This window comes from Eurosta solidaginis, chromosome 4 (assembly GCF_040869045.1).
Source record: "Eurosta solidaginis isolate ZX-2024a chromosome 4, ASM4086904v1, whole genome shotgun sequence".
Taxonomy (NCBI): Eukaryota; Metazoa; Arthropoda; class Insecta; order Diptera; family Tephritidae; genus Eurosta; species Eurosta solidaginis.
In genome coordinates this window covers 47,320,573-47,340,284 of record NC_090322.1, presented here as the reverse complement: position 1 = coordinate 47,340,284, position 19,712 = coordinate 47,320,573, and the positions used below count along the sequence as shown (strand labels likewise).

Below are 19,712 nucleotides of genomic sequence, written 5' to 3'. Positions count from 1 at the left end.
AGCTTCTTGGTAAGACGGAAACAATGATCGGCTTTTGAGCTTCCAGCAAACTTCCCTCAGTCTCAAATGCTTTAGGGGAGTTCTGCTCTCTTGAATTACTAGAGATTTGTGAAAAGAAGCTGGTCGCTGCCGGCTTTGTCGTGATTACTGAGCTCCGCGATGTTAGTTTTACAAATAATTCTCGCTCTGCAGTGGCCGATGTTGTTGCTTCTTAATGAGTGCGAGACATTCTCTGAGGAGAATGCAGCTTGTGACTGTTATTCGAAAGCTGTTTCAAGCTCTCTAAGTCTCCAGAACTTGCTAGTATTATACTTTCGCAATTGTATTGGTTTTGGTGGATTTTCTGTTCCGTACGGTTGATGGTTTATGCAAATTGTCTAAAATCAAGCCTCCTACCAATCAATGGCATTAAGTCATGACGAGGTTTGAGGTCTCACACAAGGCTCTCATGCTAATCATTCTCTCATCGTTTTGCTCGAGCGCTTTGATTTATTCCACACACGGGAAAGGTCTTCTCGGTACCTTCAGCTGGGTCTTCAGCATAGAGAACCCATTACTTATATAAGGAAATATAAAAGCCACAATGTTCTTCTTGAGGTCGTAAGAGATATTCTTCGAGACCTTGGGTCAGCTAAGTGGTGAGCACTTTTTAATGTCTACTACAGGGAAACAATCTGACCTCATTCCGCACAGAGGCTTGAATGATGACTACGTAATGAAAGATATATGAGAACAACCAAAATTCTTAAACTCAGACCATGCTAAATGTATGGCTACTTGCTTGAGCGTGGATCCGCCTTCCCTTCTATTGCTGCAGTGGTCAGAAGGTCTATCAGAAGCTCTCAGAAAAGAGAGTGTAAAAGCTTTGAATGTGGTGCTCAAGCTGATAGACTTAGGCTTTAGTAACTAGCACCTGGTGCTACTGTTCCACATCTGGTCCCCAAAACTTCGCTTGTCTTAATAAAACGATGTATTACAGATTATAAAACCCTAGAGTTCGACGGTCGTGTTTTGCTCTCACAGCGCTTAAGAGGAGTCGAGACAAATAGAAAGTTTATGTTTTGATACCAATAATGCTTTTGACAGTCCGGAATATTTTTATTTTCATTTCTGAACTGCTCAAATATTTCGTATTGCATTTTAACAATTTCTCTCTCTCCTCTTTCTGTTTGCAGCTTCTCAGTTCGCTGGCAACGGACTTGGATATTATGCTCAATGACCTCAGATCATCACCTGGGTCAAGGCTACTGCCGCCCACACACCACTTACATCAGCGCAGCGCATCTAATTCATCTAATAATTCATCTTCACCACTGACCATTGGTGGAAGCGGTGGTGCAAACTTGAGCAGCGGAGGCGGCAGCCATACAGCGAACAGTTATCTACACAGTGCTTTACGAAACAATCAAAATAATCAATATGAGCAACAACAACAATCGAACGCACAGCAACAACAAAATCAGGCAACACAAACTCAGCAAGAGAAGCGACAACAACAAGAAAAGCGCCCACAGCAACAAACAAATCGTGCAGCTAAAGTGCAAATAGTGCCACCCCACACACTAAACGCTACTGCCGCAACAACAACAGTCACAACAACAACGACATGTACAACATCAATACCGCAACGTTATAATCGTCGTCAATACCAACAACAGCAGCAACAACAACAACAACAAAAACAAGCACAATCGCACCGTTGCTGTGCCTCAGCAGCAAATGCTTGCAGCAATCAAACGAAAAATCGCATAGCGCCGACAACGACAAAAGCAACAACAAGTACGTCTAATGCAAAATCTACAATTTCAACGCCAACCACAAAGACAGCTACAAAACCAGCAGCAACACGTCAACAATTAAAACTCAATCAACAGCATGCGGCGAACAGGTTACGCACAACCACGCCCACGTCCACCACAACCACGGCAGTCACTGCCTCAAAAGCAACTAACCGCCAAACAACCAACACCAGCACCGACTGCAGCGGATATGAATTGGTGCCAGCGGCCGGAAATATTACGCGCGCTGACGATGCCGCGACATCGCGTTGCACTGGTTTGTCAGCCGATGTTCGTCGCATCGAGAAATTGCCATTGTGGTCATATCAGCACAAACAGTTGCAGCAACCACAAAAGTTGCATGTGCAATTGTTGCAACAACAACAGCGCGCAACAAAGGCTATAGCCGCAATGCATACGACAACAACAAAATCGTGTGCTACAGCAAATTCAACGGCTGCAGGCAACAACACAAAAGATGCGGCCAGTAGAGCGAACAAATTGGGTGTTGGCAGTTCAACGGTTACAAGTGCCGTTAGTGGTGGTGGCCCATATGGTGTTTCCAGTGGCAGTATTACAAGTGCATTAACAACAACTAGTTTAACAACACTTACATCAACACACCTACTGGACTACGAATACGGTGATGCTATTAAATCGGGAAGTACGGGAGGTGAGACATTCCGGATGAACTGGTTGCAACCAGCATCAATTTATTTTGGGTGAGTTAATGTTAATTAATTCTTTCTTTGAATGATTCTACTTTTACTTCATCTTTTTTTTATACTTCACTTCCGCTTAAACGTTGAGATCATTTTTTCTAGTATTACAAAGCCTCGGCTTCTTTCAGGCGGAGGTGGCTGCTATAAATGAGGCCGTTGATCACCTGAGAAATGCTGTTCACGGCTATAATCAAATTTTTATTTAATCTGACAGCCAGGCTGCAAAAAAGCGCTTGTATCTGTGATATGTAAGGCCAGGACAGTAGAGTAGTGCAGCAAATCTCTTAACGAGATCGCTGAGCAAACTTCCCTCAGTCTGGTATGGGTGCCTGGACACTCCGATATACCGGGCAATGAGATGGCTGACGAACTTGCACGAGGGGGTACATCCGTTCCACTTTCGTCGTCGTGTAAGGGATTGAGCATGCCGCTCGCTATCTGTAAGCTCACTTTGAAAAGGATTTTCCATGGGGAAGTGGGTGTGAGATGCAGCAATCTCGAATCCTGCAACCACACTAAGCTCGTGTGGCCTGAATGGGATGCGAGACGTACAAGAAGTCTCCTTCTTCTTGGAAGGGGGGACATATCTCTGGTGGTTGGACTTATAACCGGCCACATAGCAATCGGGAAGCATGCACAACGGCTGAGTGCTCCCTATAATTATTACTGCAGGAGCTGCAAAGACGAAGAGGAGATAGAAACAGTCAAGCATTTTCTGTGCGATTGTCCTACGCTTTGTCGCAAGGGGAAGACATCTCTGGAATCTCCCTTCTTTGACGATCTTTGTGATCTGGCTAAATTGGAACCTATGAAATTCCTGACATTTGCTGAATCGACCTGTTGATTTGAGTGGTATCACAATTGGACCTTTTTGGCCCTAAGTGCACTGGTGCTTGCACCGGTGGCCACTCTAATCTAACCTAACCTACAAAGCCTCCCAAAGAAGGTGATCAAACTGTATATGTTCACTCATAAATATAAGAATTTAACCGACGTTCTAGCATCAAGACAAGAAAAATTTGGACGTGTCCAACCAAGTTTTTCTTGTTCTCTATCGGTCAACTAATTAAGTTGTTAGTCAACACCTGAACTTCTCCGTGTTGGAGAATTTGGTCGAGTTCAACAAAACTTCCTAACGAAGGTCATACTATTTCTTAACCTGTAAAAACTGAAAGCCATGAAGTCATTCGCGCCGTTTCACACATTTGAATGGGTTGTATGAAATACATAAAAAGACGAACCTCGCGATTACATTTGAAACTTTCGTTACAAACAAAAAAATGTCTAATCTGTTAATACGACGCCAGTCATCCCAAGATTTTCGACGAACTGAATACGAATCCGCTAGCCTAGTTGACTTAGCGGGTCGACGCTCGGAGTTAACCACAAAAATGAAGCACAAAACCACTGGCGATTGAGCGTTTTTGAGCCTATAGCCGAGCCGAGACTCACTACCCCAATTCTGATAGCTATCAAGTTTGGGTGTTAGGTCAGACTCGGTTGGATGGTTCCCCTCGGGAACGACCGACATACATATTTACACATAGTCCTCGCCAAGTCTTGGACAGCTGAACAACAAGTGATTTTTTTTACAAAATCTTCAGCCCCGCCATATTAACCCTCCTCGGCGTTGTCTGGACAACTTTTGGTTTCGCCTTTGTAACTTATAGTGGCCGGAAGCACCTCAAAATCTTTCAAGAGGTGGCTTAAGCACAGGGCTTGCTTAGCTGGAACGGAATACCACAGTCTTGCTGTGTCTGATAGGTCAAGTGCCAGATAGCGCCAAAGGATCAACGTGACACAGTTCCCAGGGATGTCGTTTTGCGCAGATACTTAGCCTTTTTTTAACAAAGACGAGTTCGATGTAACAGCGAGTGAGGCAGCTACGGTGGCGTAACTGAGTACTATAATTTTTTCCCTTTTTAAGCGCGTTAATACACTCATCCTCTAAGTTCTTATCAACCGCGAACTTGAGATCAGTGACCAGATATAAAGAGACAGCTTTAGCATACAGTCAATGTAGTGGCAGCCTTGAAGGGAGTCCACTACGTTTGCCAATACCCCTCATTCTCCAATACAAGTAAGCCGAGGCTCTCACGACTCTGCCTTCTGCATTAATCTTCCACGAAAGTTTGATGTTATGTACAATCCCAAGGTTCTAACCCTCTCAGGCAGTATGAGCAGTATATAATGGAGATATAGAAGCCAACGTCTCGCATTTTAATAACACCATTTACAGCCTATTCGAAAAGTATGTTCCTAAACGTAAATTTGCCTATGTTGAACCAACCCAAGTATGGTTTACTAAAGAAGTGAAAGTTTTAAAAATAAAAAAACACCCGGTCATTTAAGTTATACAAGAAATCAGGTTTAAGCAAAGACTACTTGCTGTATCAATCTGTAAGATGAAAAAAAATATTATCCGCAATCTAAAATCGTTTTATGGTTTCGTAGACTCTAAAGGCAACGTAAAGGGGTTCCCTTCAGTTATGAAATACAGAGATTTTATATCCAACGATAATCAATATATTGCAAATTTCTTTGCACAATTTTTCAAATCTAGTTATTCCATAGATGGCTTTGCTCAGTCACACAATTTCCCTATAAATTTCACTCTAACAACTTAATCACTACGCCAACTATCTCTCATGAAGATGTTTTATTTTACCTCAGGACCTTAAAGGAATCTTCCAAAAGCGATCCTGATGGGATTCCCACATGCTTTTTAATAAAATGCGCAGATTATATTTATAAGCATTTAACTAACCTGTTTAATCTATGTTTGAAGTGTGGCATCTTTCCGTCGGCGTGGAAAGAATCTGTTCTCATTCCCCTTCATTGAAAACTATGGGGGCATAGCTAAGCTCTCCGCTATTCCAAAATTATTTGATGCTATTATTACCAGCCAGCTCACACTTCCGATCTCTACATCAATTGCTAGTTGCCAACACGGATTTTGCAAGGGAAAATCCACTATTTCCAACTTGCTTGAATTCACAACTCATGTCTCAAATGGGTTTCGAGAATACATGCACAGGATGTTGTATACACAGATTTTAGTAAAACGTTTGAAGTATGTCACTCGCTACTTATTCATAAACTGGATATTCTGGGCTTCCAACCAGGTCTCACTCAATGGATATCGTCTTATCTTCTTGATAGAACTCAAAGAGTGATCTTTAAAAATGTTTGCCCGATGTCATTGATGTATGTTCTGGAGTTCCTCAGGGCAGTCATCTTGCCCAATTCTGTTCTTGCTATTTATAAACGATATTTCTACAGCATTAAAATTTTCTAAAATTTTGATGTACGCTGATGATGTAAAATTTTTTTTATCCAATGCGCCAAGCGAAGAATGGTCTCTTTTACAATATCATATTTGGACGCATTGCACAATTGGTGCACCATCAACTATATGCCACTTAATCTTAAAAAATGCAAATTTATGTGCTTTTCTCGTAGATTACTTCAGCCAGCTTCCTACACTCTCAACAATTATAATCTTGAACTTAGCGACTCATACGTTACTAAAGCTCATTATACAACATTAGTCAGGCCGATATTAGAATATGGTGCAATAATTTGGAACCCCAGCTACCAGGTTCATATTGATCGGATTAAATCAGTCCAAAAACAATTCTTACTTTTCTCCTTAAGAGATTTCCATTGGGACTCTACATATAATCTGCCACCTTATACTAATCGCCTGAAACTTATTAATCTTCCCAATCTTGCTAGTCGTAGGGAAATGCTTGGAATTGTATTTATGATTAAATGACTAAATGGTTCAGTCTCTAGCTCATTTCTGTTGAGCGAAGTAAACTTCAATGTCCCTTCCCGGCCTTCAAGACATTTTAAACCTCTCTACTTAAAACATTGTACAACAAATCTTGAAGTAAATGAGCCCTTCCGCTGTTTGTGTCAGAATTACAACTCCCACTCTAGCACATTTGATGTTTCGGACTCGCTTTTCTTTGCATTACAAAATCTGTTCTTTCCTCTCTTAATAGCAACTACCTGTATTCACTAATATATTGAATTCTATTCCTACTAATTCTATCGATTATATGTGTGTATGCCAGTCTTCAGCAGTCAGAACAGCTGATCTCGGTAATAAAGAGAACTAGGCATAACTTTTTGCAGAACTTCTCTCTGAAAAGACCACCACATAGCAACGCTTACGCTCCAGGCTCTCAGCACTACCCAGAGATGAAGAGAAAACACATTTCTTTTGAGCATACCCATTCTCTCTTTTCGCTGAGCGGCCACTTTATCACGATTGATACGACCCTCAGTGCTAGAAGGGCTCTATCCCGTAAATAAACGCTGGGAGAAGCAGAAGAAGGCAGATCAACAACTTCCGCGCAATCGGAAGTGGGTTCGTATTTTAGTCAGCGAAATTATGTAGACAACTCTCATTTTCCCGAATTGCCTTTCAACCCTACATGTATTTTTTTACAAGGCTTCTCTCGTCACTCTGTGTGCCACTATAACGCTCCCTTACACTGTGCTTCCAGCCATGAGCGTATTTACTTTGTCGGCAGCAACTTTTTCCAAGATGGCACGGCATTCCCCATCATATTGAGCTCACTTTAAATTACGTAGATATCAATTTGATTTCGGCTCTAAGGCGGTAATGTGAGACAGTTCGATTTTCAGGAACTTGCTTTCTAATCATAGTCCATAACAAGTTTATTATAGTCGTCGTCAATAAAGGTTGATTTGATTACACAATCCCAGCTGTGGGCTCGAGATATAGAGATATATTTTCACTTAAGACTGCCGCTGGAGCCGCACCTCTTAGAGGACAAACGCTGGCAATATGATCGAAAGCTCCATAGATCGGTTGAGCACAAGCCCGCGGAATTGAGCCACATGGATGGAAAAAAGTTTACATTCTAGCAAAGTGCATATATCAAAAGAATGCAAGTCCAAATTAAAATTAACTTACGAAAATTCGCCCGCAGCGCCATGAGCAGTTCATCCAATTAAAATGTTTAATCCTGTCAACATGTCCAGCAGTTTGATGACATTTTGATGCATGGATACGTGCAACACGAACTTTTAGTGCCAATGATTATGAAACACCTATGCTGCTGCACGTATTGATACTTCTCCTTTTTATCATCATTGAACACCTATGCGGGTTTGTAGTTCGAAAATATGAACTTATCCAACATACTTAAGTATATTGTGTAGGACACAGTAGTGAAATGCCAAGCTCGGTTGCTACAATGACTGGTTTTGTGGAATGTGTTTTGTATTACATATATGTATAAACCAGCCTGGATATGGTTGGACTTACGTCAGAAGAGTTGAGTGCATTCAAACTTAACTGTATACATCCAGCTTCGCGGAACAACTTTCCAAAATATCAAAGCACTTTGGCCATCAAAACTCTCCGCTATCTCCTTTGGACTCCCCGATCTTTCAGGGTTTGTGATCGCACAATTGGTGTCAAATACATCACTAAAATCAAGCTATGAGGTGTGTTTTGCCGAAGGCTGAGAGAACTCAGTCCATACAGGGTCAAGTAGATATTCCACAAACTAGAACAGAGTGAAAACATAGTATATATGTGCTAAGATGGAATAAACTTCCAGGTATTGAGGTCTTTTAACGGGCTTCGAAGAAGGTAGAAAGACGGTATCGGTAGGAGCATCGAACCAACAACTGGAGCGACGACGGACCATAATAGCAACAAAGAAAATCGGCACCTCAAAAACTGAGGTGACGATGGATGAGCTATGATAGCGGAAGGCAGCATTTAAATAGCAGGTGACTACGTTCGTGGTAGCAAACTCTTGTAGACGAAAGCACACTACCAATGGAGACACGTCCAGAACTTACCTCGACAAACGTAATGTATGTCCTGCATGCGCGGTGTCGCCATATGGCACCAACCATTTTTTCAATTATTACGCCTCTAACTTCAACTTCCCCATGGTGCCCCCTGTTGAAGCTGCTAGTATTCTTGGAATATCGTTACACGACTGACAATATGTGAGTGGTCGGCTCATTGAATGGCTCGAAGCACTGCTAACGCAACAATATCAATAGGAGGGGACGCTAATAGCGTTCTGGGAGTTGGTGGTACCAGATATATAGCGTGGCTAATAACAGCGGCCTGAGGTGATGAAGAAAGGGAGAAAACGAAGCACCATCTCTGAATGTTCCACGATATCTTGTAGGTGCCGACCTTGATTCAGAGTTTCAGACTATTTCCGTCCGAGGGAGGATTGTGCTCCGAAGGCACATCTATTTCTTCTTCTTTGCTCGTATGTCTCTAAAAAGAGAAGACTTGAGGCTCACGAAGGGCATACTACTAGATACTGTCTTCTGGCGGCAGCATATAAAGGAAGTGTGAGCTGTAGGAAAAAACGGTTGAGCACGCGATGTGTTCTACGCGGGCGAGGCTCCAGTTGCTCCAGTTGTAATAGCAACAATTAAGCTAGATCCTAGAAAACTGTTAGTATTTTCCAAGAGAGCGAATTTATTCTAATTTATGTTGTTGTTGTTGTTGTAGTGATAAGGACACTCCCCGAAGGTCTTGGGGGTGTAGATTCGGTACGTTCCGGTAACAAACACCATAAAAGGACTAGCCCGACCATCCCGGGAACGATTTGGTCTGGGCGAAAAAAGAAATTCATTTAGCCATGTCCGTCCGTCCGTCCGTCAGTCCGTAAACACGATAACTTGAGTAAATTTTGAGGCATCTTAATGAAATTTGGTATGTAGATTCCTGGGCACTCATCTCAGATCGCTATTTAAAATGAACGATATCGGACTATAAACACGCCCACTTTTTCGGTTTTTCGAAATTTTCGATAATTCATTACCAAAGACGGATAAAATGAAGAAACTCGGTAGGTGGGTTGACTTTATGACGCAGAACAGAAAATTAATAAAATTTTGGACAATCGGCGTGGCAATGCCCACTTTTAAAAGAAGGTAATTTAAAAGTTTTGCAAGCTGTAATTTGGCACATGAGTATGTAAGGTTCGGTTACACCCGAACTTAGCCTTGCTTACTTGTTTTATCTGGATTTGTGCTATTACTTTCTAATTTCTTGTGCAACTCGGAACCCCTGTACTTAGGGTAATGGACATTTGCGAGAAAAAAAATAATTCTACCTCTTCCTACTTCTGTAAATGCCCACGCTTAGATCGCAAATTCGTCTTTCTCGCGACAGACATTTCTTATTCATCAGAAAGAAAGCGGACCTAGCCAATATAGCGGGTTGTTGATAGACCATCATAGACCATCATCTATGAAATGAGCTAGATCCTCACCAGTCCTTGGAATATCTAAATTTACTACAGGATATCCATTAGTACAGACATATAAACTCGTCCCTTTTGAGCATTTTTTCTTTCGAGCTTACAAAAAATTTTTTCCTAGAGCATAATACATCTTGAAGCTTCACGGAATAACTATTAATATTAGTATGTACTCGTAAGCTTGTACGAGAGTTTTTATGAGGGTGTATAAATATGTTACCACAGTCACGTGAGCTCGTGCAACGTTGTACCTACACATGAATTTGTTTGTCTACATGCCATTGTTATTGCGCGAACGGATTTCTTAATTTTATAGTTTCGTGTCGCAAAAAGACAGACAGACAGACTGTGAATCTGCACATACTCCGCCCCTTTCGACTTCCGTTTCTTTGTACCTTCATCTTTGAAGCTCGTCAGCTCCGCAGCTCTCTGTGGCTTTGAATGTGTTTTATTGGGTTTTGGTTCTTGAATTTTTTATGAATTATATTTAAACGTACGTAGTCCGTACAGACTCAGACTCTTCATGTTCAATGATTATCAAACTAGTAGATATTGTAATTGTTGTTTTTGTTATTATTGTCTACTTCCAGTAATTGCACAATATGTTGTTTCCCCCGCCTTGAGGACTTACCTTTTCTTTTTGTTAATAGTCTTAGGACGTTTATTTGTATTCTTTTGTTCCGCTTTGTGTCGTCTAGTCGTTGTGAGCTGAGTTGTTGCTTTGGTCATTGTTTTATTATTAACTTGTTTGTTGTTATTGCTTTCGCATTTATTGCTGGTCACTCGTTTATTTACTATTTGTTATTTTGCATTTTTATACCTTTCATGAAAATGAAATGGTATATTAGCTTCGTCACGAATCTCAAAATTGTAAGTCTTTAAAGGAAAATATATAGACCCACCAATAAGTATTCACCCAGCGGGTTAGGGGGTTAGAATATACACGCGCTAGGTATGCCTGTCATAAGAGGCGACTAAAATACCAGATTCAATGGGTTGTTTAGCGTAACCCTTTCAGGTTGCCAGCGCAATATATAGCTTCTCCAAACCCAATTGTTAACCTCACCTATCCGCGGCGAATCCTGTTTCACTAACAGACGAGGCTCTGGCAACCCCAAGCTCCTCATGGAACTTGGGGGTGGGGAGGGAGGGATGGCCTGAAGGTTTAATGTGGCCATATATATCGTTCCCCAGATGATCGGGCTAGCACCTTAATGGTGCTGTGTTACCGGAGCGTACCGGATCTGTATCCGGCAAAGGACCATCACATCGATAACGCTCGCCAAAGCCTTCGGGGAGTAACCTTATCGCTACAACAACAACGACCAATAAGTATACCGAAATGATCAGCATGAAGAGCTGAGTTGATTTAGCCATGTCCGTCTGTCCGTCTATCTGTTTATATGATCAGATTTTGAGATATCTAGGTGTCCGATTAGATATTTGTCGGAACCGGTTTGATCGGACCACTATAGCATATATCCCCCATACAACCGATTTTTCAGAAAATGGGATTTTTGTCATATATTTCTCAATTTATCAGATTGAAGCTTCAAACTTCTCCATATGCTTTCGTATATTGTACTATTGTTGTCTGAAAAAATTAATGAGATCGGTCTTATATATAGCAAATATCCCCCACAACCGATTGTTCAGATAAGAAGCTTTTCGTAATTTCTGCCCCTTTTTCACAGCTATAATCTTCAAATTTCATCGAGTGTTTACGTATTACATTGGTGTCTGAATGACCTCCGGTCTCTTGCAGTTTCCTTTAGATCCGTAAAACTTACGGCGTACGAAAATGAAGTTGCACTTGCCAAAGCGGAAACTGCGTTCCAAAGTTTAGGTCTTTGATAGATCGGGCGCTTGGGGGTACTTATACCTGGATATTTAATGTTGGCTTAAGCGCCAACGCGGAGATGACGGATATGGTCTTGTTTACTAGGAGGTGTAGGGTCCCGAATTGGACTAGAACTAAGCTATGAGGGGTGACCCTGCGCAGGAATATCCTTGTACAAAATATCTAGGAATCATTCTAGACAGTAAGTTGTCGTAGCGGAAAAGAGAGTGAAGAAGGCCTCGACGGTATATAATGCATGTAAAAGAATGCTGGAGTGTACGCGGGGTTTATCGCCATCTCGCTCTCATTGGGTGTTTACAGCGGGTGTAAAACCTTTCTTATGCTGTTATGCAGGCTATCAACGCTTAGAATAACGGTTGCCCTGAAAACCACTTCAACGGCTACACTGTATGTGCATATCCCAGACCTGGTGGTGTATAATATGGCGTTAACAATCGCACCAAGACTCAATGCCTCGTTGCAGCTTGAGCGCAGACCAGACGGCCATAGTGATATGGTGTCATTATTTACTGAACGAGTAGACTGCCTAGTTCCCAACCAGCGCTTCGATGGGTCTCTTAAAGCCACAGTAGGGGTGGAAGTTTGGCGCAAGCGCGCTCAAATAACGCATGAAGTGATGAACTTGTACAAAGATGGTTCCAAAGTAAAGGAAAATGTAGGGTCTGCGGAATATTTCGCGAAAATAAACAGATCCTACAAACTTCCAGATCATTGATGTGTTTTTCTGGTGAAAGTAGTAGCCATCACAAAAGTAGTAAAGACCCTGAAGAAAAAATGCTTAGCATGCAATAATCTCGTATAACACAGCATCTTAAAATGTGTTAGAGAGTAAGCAATCCCTAGAAATAATCGGAATAGTTAGAAAGGTACGTCCCCCTCCGGACATTATTATGCGAACAGATGGAAATGAAAAACCGTGTGAGCTAGCTAAAACGTGCGCTTGCTTTGAAGCGTGTACCGTAGACGTCCAAATCTGAGTAAAATAGATTAAAAGTAGGTGCACATGATCGACTAAGCAGAAGAGGCGTGGAACCATGCTTGGGCTTTCAAAGTTATTCGTATAATTGAAGATAGGGAACTGTAGGCTGATAATGGGTATTCTGTCTGGAAACTGCTTTCGGGCATCATCACATGCTTTTAAATTAGGCCTTGTCTGTAATAGAAGATTTTTTCTGCTCGTGCACTACGTCCGCAAGGCTAAGGCCCCAGCCATTAGGAGTGACACAGCTATCAAAACTAGAAGGATGCTAGAAATATTCTAGTATTTGCGAAGAGGGCGGAGTTATTTCATAACACATGTTCTGGTTTCTGATCGGTTTTTCAGTTTGGTTACTAAGTAAACTTCTGGCAACACTATGGGCTCATCCAGTATATGTGAGGATTTCGCGGACCAGCCAGTTCAACCTAAGCGAAGCTGCTGCTGTTTCTTCTGGAACCAATGTTAGCTGTTTGAGTTTGGCTAGTTGCTGTTCCGTTCGAACTATTTGGTGCGGACAGTTAATCTGCTAATATCTTCTACAGACCACTAATGTAACTACTTTCTGAGGTTCCGGCAGTATACAGCTGCCCCTAGTTAGAGACCTAATGTTTGCTGGAGTTGGGCATACATAGAGACTGCGCGACAGTTTTACTTCAGTCGTTGTCGCCGCAGTTTCTGCAAATGCTATTAAAAGGGGTTCCATATTCCCAGTAGGCAGGCAAAGCGGACATTGTCTCGTAATTGTGGTAGTGATTCCAAAGATTTCTTTCCTTGACCTATTTAGTCCGTCATCTACTTCTATCGCAGTTCTGCCAGGTCTGCTTCGTCATCTTGCAGATGTTCGAGGAATAACTGTTGGAGACCGTTAAATCCTTGAATCCGCCATGTATGGTTCTTTTGATTGATGTAAGTGGATGATGCATCTCGACCGCCTCCGCACCATCTAGCAGTGCCTATGCCTTAGAAAGCTCGTCTGCATTTCATTTTACTAGGACCATGAGCGCTGGTTGGCTGTCTGAGTAATTTGCACATTTCGCGATTCCTTACCTATATACAGATTTTCCGCCCTTGAGAAGAGCTTAATCTTATGACACTTGTTAGAATTTACTGATTGTATAATGATAATCAGATGACGAAGCCACACCGGAAAGCCTTCTAAGCGTACGACGACATTGATGCCGAATATTTAGTTTAAGCGCCGCAAGAGGTTGGGACTTGTTGAGGTAAGTTTGTTTACTTGGAATCATTGAGAAAAACAAAGTGCATAATATATTTAGGCTGGTGGCCTAAACACTCATGTTTTGTTATACAAATTTGTTGTTGTTGTAGTAGTGCTTCGCCCCATACAATAGGTGCGACCACTCTCAAATTGTCATCGCTATCTTCTGACGGGGGTTCAAGGAAACTTGCAGTTTCAACGATGTGGAACAGTGTGAGAGGGGTGTTAGAGGCGTGCAATTGAAAAGATAGTTGGTGTCATGTGGGGAAATGTTGCAAGCAGGACATGAATAATGTATGTCGGGGTTGATTCTGGATAGGTAGGATCTGTTACAGTAGCCAGGTGGAAGTTAAGCTGGAATGAAGCGCGTCTCCCTGAGGTGGTTGTTTATCTCTACTGCGAGTTCAGGGTATTTAACTTTAAGAACGGGGTTCGCCGGGCAATTCCTGGCATAACGATCTGACGCCCTTTTGTGGGATATCGCTGTGGACCTATTTGTAATTTTCTTCAACATACGGCTGAGCTCTCACTTGTCGTATTTTCTGTTGTTGTTGTTGCTGAAGAGATAAAGACACTCACGAATGTTTAAAGGAGTGTTGTCGATGTTGATTGTTCCTTGCCAGATGTAAATCCGGATCATTCTGGTAACAAGCACCATTAAAGTAAAGCTAGACCAGCTCTGGAACGATTTAATATGACCCCATTGAACTTTCTAGCTATTCCTTTATCCCATCCCCAAGTTCCATGCGAAAGTTGTGGTCGTCAGAGCATCGCCTGGTCAGGAAACAGTAGTGTGGAATACTGGTAGGTGAAGTAGACATTTTGGTTGAAGAAGCTATAAATTGCGCTGGCATCCCCTTGAAAGGTTCTACTACTTACCCCTATTACTAGTTGCTCAATGTTTATACCACATTGTACTTGTACACAGGGTATTATAACTTTGATTTGACAACGGTTGGTAGTACAGTTATAAAGGTTAAAGATAGATATGGACTTCCATATATCAAAATCATCAGTACTGAAAAAAAAATTGTTTGAGCCATGTCCGTCCGTCCGCCTGTCTATCTGTACGTCCATTAAACGATAACTTGAGCAAATATTGAGATATCTTCACCAATTCTGAACACAGAATAGATTGCTATTGAAAATAAGAAAATCGGACGATAACCACGCCAACTTTTTCGATATCGAAAATTAAAAAAATGGCATAAATGAGATAGTTCAAAAATGAATACCGCTAAGCTAATGCAATTTAGTAAGTGGATTGGTTTTATGACGCAAAATACAAATTACAAAATAATTTTGGAATATGGGCGTGGCACCACCCACATTTAGAAGAAGAAAATTTGGATGTATAACAAGCCGTAAAGCAAAAGCCGTTAAAGATGTTATATTGAAATTTGGCAGAGACACTATCCTTGCCAAATTATATAGACTGAGTGAAGATAATCGAAATTGATTAAAAGCCACGCTCACTTTGCCTAAAGGTCTAACTTTAGCAAGGTTTGCAATAACTCTATGGTATTTAACTACATTTGACTGATATTCTAACTCAGTACTAGTATGATTGAGCTTAAAACAAAACTTAAAAAAATGTTATAAAATTTTTTTGTTACTCTTTCCAAAACACTTTTAATGTCATAAGTGGCACAAAAAATCCCACTATGCGAACGAAATTTGGCATCAACCTTTTCTTCATAGTGTGGCGAATATTAGCACTACGCTGTTAGTAAATAATCAAAACACACATAACCAGCAGCTCGTAGGGAAGAGATATCTTACATACACGCATGTAGTCATCAGCTAAGAGCAGAAGTTTTTACTCACACGTACACACGCATATGGCTAGTAGAAAAGCATAAACTACAAATGAGCATGTATATAGGTGGTAACCAAGCATGAGATACAACTGTTCTCGAACAGTTTTCGCGAAATGACTAGACCTTAGGAGAAATGAGTGAACGAGAAAACCGAGAATACAAAAGCAACGCAAGCTGAGAAATCAAGGATCAGTTTAATTTAAACACGCTATTAGTTGTGAAGTGAAGTATAATTGTGAAGTATGTATAATTGTACTATTCCCAAAGTAGTCTAATAAAGAACATTTTGCAATACTGAATATTGGAGTTATTTATTCGAAAGTTCAGCGATTCGAACGATAGCAGATGGTGTATAATTATCAGAAATCCCCAACAACTGTTTTGTTTAAAAATGAGTGAAATAGCCTGAAAGCCACTCCAATTTCAACGTTTCAAATGCACAGCTGTGTATGTAATGTTCGGTTTTTCCGAAATTGGACTTTCTTACTTGTTATTTTCTTATTTAGCTGTAAAATGTATTGCTTCGTAAGTATTTGCAACCTTTTGGTTGTCACTAGGGCTGGGATTATCCGCATATTCGAATATCCGGATATCCATACGGATATCAGTTGGGACGGATAAAATCCGGACGGCATGGATATCCGGTTAATATTCGTTTGTGAAACTATCCGGATTTATGAAGATCCGGTTAATAACCGTATTTTTCGATATCCAGTGAAAGCAAGAAATTGATGTACCATATATGTTTATTTAACATTAATAACAATATATTCGTGGGGCATTTAAATCAATTAGCAGCGTTTTTTCACAATATAAACAAATGGCAATGTTCTTATTTTCACTTGTTTGTAAAATTGTAGCTTTTTAATTTTTGACGTTAATTTAATAATCTACAAACATATTTTGTGAATAATTTTTCGATGTTTGCTTCGTTCAATTCTGATATGCAGGTATTCAACTTTTATATTCCACTATCCGGACATACAGATATCCGGATTTCCGTTTATGTATCCGGATAGCCGAACAGCGGATATCCGGATTTCGCATTTATGAATCCGGATATCCGGATTTTTTGCTTAGCTATCCGGTTATTCGAATATCCGGTTTATCCGTATAGTTGAAAAATCCGGATGCAGTTCACAGCCCTAGTTGTCACGTCATGCCGCTGTGTTTTTCTTTTAGTCTCCATGTGCAATAGCGCTTGTGCTCACATCCTCCATCCATTCGGTCTTCAGTTGTCTATTTGTCGAACTGTTCACTACGTGCTCATCAAATATAGAAATTCGAAAAAACCAAATAATATTTTCTAACAAATATTGTTACGGACTACTGACGGCGCTACCCAATTGTGTCCGTCTCACACGTTCCCTCTACCACCATAAACCGCGCAAATATTTATTCTTTCTTTTCACAATCATTTTCCTCTTTGATACCTTTTTTGTCGCAGTTATATGGCAAAGTTCAAATGCTGTTGATTTTAATTACTTGAGTTCTCTATAGATGAACTAATTTTGGGAACGAATCGATTGTCGGACTTTATTGACAATGTTGGTTGGGTGCCAAAGGTCGTAGTGTGAATTTATTGCTCTTTCGTGTTCGAAATGTCAATATTTGTTTAATGAAGTAGCCGGTTTCGTCAATGTCACAAACTTTTAGTTATCAGAAATGGGATAGATATTATTGGAATTGAAAAGTAGTGTTAATACCGCTTGCGATTGGCTACTTGCAAATATAGTTTCAAAGCTAATGGCGGTTTGGTGGATGAATTTGACAAGGAAGAGTATCAATAGTACTTCTGATTTTTGAAAACAAACTCTTATGGTCGGTTCGTACTCATCATGCATTACTTTGGTGTGAATCTGGCATCTCTGAGTTCAGTGAAGACCTAATTATTAACTACAAATATCAATTGATCCGAAATTTAACTAAATCTATTCGCCCCCCGTGTGTAATATTTTTGTACATTCCGCACCCCTATATCTGTCTTTGAAAGATCAGTGAGCACGCGGTAAACTGTCAAAATTGAGACATGTCAAAAATGGCATACAACTTTCATAATGACTGCTATGTGAGTGAAGCGACTTCGGAAACCACATAGCTTTGGCTGTTGACTGGATATATGTAACATCGAAATTCAAAAGGTGCTAAGTTTCAAGTAGACCTTATCGCTCACATAGCCTCTCTTTTCTCGCTTCTTCCTTTTAACTTCTTCCCCCATTATTATTCCCTCTTTTTTTTGGCTCTCACTCGTTCTATCGTTATATGTCGTTCACTTCATTTCGCTCGTCTCGCTCTCGCTCCTCTCGGCTTAATGCTCTACTGCTCTTTACTCCTATTTTTGCCCTCTACTTTGTTCCCGCCCCTGTTTAGTTCCTCTTTCTACTCCTCGGTAAAATATGCTTCGAAAAATATGAGAGATTAAAAATTTGGCTTGAATCGCAGCTGCCACGCCCTTTATTTTTAAATAATTTTACTAAGCAAAATGCTTCGTTTACTAGGACATGTTTTTAGCAGGAAAGGAAGGACAAGACTTGTAGGTACTGAGTTGGAACGTACAGGTGGCGCAAGACTTGAACTCCCAATCGAGGACTGTTATCGTAAAACAAGGATATCTGGCAATACTTCTTACGCACCGATACAAAGTAGACTCAATGAAGAATGGATTTGAGGCTAAATAAATTTTCTTACAAATGGGAATTTAAAGTGCGTACTAATACCATCAGTCACGCTTAACGCTGCTAGCAAGGATAAATGTTTGTCAAACGTCATACCTACGACTGTAGTGCGTTTAATAGTCGAAGACTTCGGTAAGTGGAAATAAGATACTAATCCTTTTTTCCTTTATCCTTTAGAGGCCTTTTGGCCATTCATATTATATGCAGTCCACCTCTTTACACACGCGTGAAGGGAAGGTCCCCTCAGCTCTTGTATGAGCTTTGCTTGGTTGCCCATTTTTTATGGAGCGAAAGAACTATGCTTCATTTCGTAGTATGCTGATCGATAAACGTACTGAGGTGCCTTATTTAGAGATCCTTAGGATTAATAAATCGCATTTAATCACGCTATTTTACTATTTTACCAGGGTTGTACCTCCATTGGGAATTTCTCTACGCCGAAACCAACCCATGAACTTTGAAAACTTGTTTTTCTCATGTCGAGGATCAAAAGGTGTGTGGAGAGGACAGCGAAAGAAAGGTGTGTGGAGGACAAGAATTCGCGGAAACCACTTTGTTACTTTTAGCGAAGTTCACGTACGTCGCGCAAACTCAGAGATCGACATCAGGTTATGGTGCATATGCTTAGGAGAAAGAAGGCTTTTATTATTTTCAGGTATACTGTGCGCTTAGTAAGAAGGACCTGAATTTCATAGTCTTGTCTCGCATCCGCACTTATGCTGGATTAAAAAGTGGGTTACAGTTGGGTGTAACCGCAAAAACTTTCCGGAAGGATTACTTGTATGAAACTTTTTTTCTGTTTCCTTCTACCCCTCGAACCTTCGGGTCTTTGGATTTTATGCGCTTTTCATCACAAACATGCAAACCGATGGAATATTTGAAGTACTTTAGCCCGCTGGGGGAGGGTGAAGGTAGGGTTTGTTCTTGTTGTTCGTGTAGCAAAAAAGACACTCCCCTCAGGTTTTGGAGAGTGTTCTCGATGATCATTAATCGATAGTGAGAAAATATTTGAAAACCGCATACCTATCCAAGATAAAGAAAACAATGCCTTCCTTTTTTTAAATTGCTTAGTCAATTCATATTAACGTCCCTCTCTTATTTTACGTTGATATTTGTTGCATTTGACCGATTTCTATTTTTTGTCATCGCGTGTCAAATTGTCATCTAAAGGCGTCAATTATGCCCAAAACTAGTTTAGCGAAAATATGCACGAAGCATAATGAATAGCACAATCAGCCAATCAACAAACCAATCAAACCAAACAGTCTAATCCATCGATATTCCCAGTTAAATGCGCAACACTACCGCATTAACAACAACAAACACAGCTTAAACAAGTAAGGGTGTCTAAGTTCGGGTATAACCGAACATTATATAC

The 19,712-nt window shown here is 40.7% G+C and overlaps 1 protein-coding gene across 5 annotated transcripts in view; it reads left to right on the top strand.

Annotated features, from left to right (window-relative positions):
• The window catches only part of spri (sprint), a 1,202,745-nt gene that overhangs the window by 374,524 nt on the left and 808,509 nt on the right, over positions 1-19,712 (top strand). For all 5 annotated transcript variants that reach the window (XM_067781444.1, XM_067781448.1, XM_067781447.1 and 2 more), the window contains exon 3: positions 1,176-2,500. In XM_067781444.1, the coding sequence (XP_067637545.1) occupies positions 1,176-2,500 (1,325 nt within the window). The remainder of the gene's footprint in view (positions 1-1,175; positions 2,501-19,712) is intronic.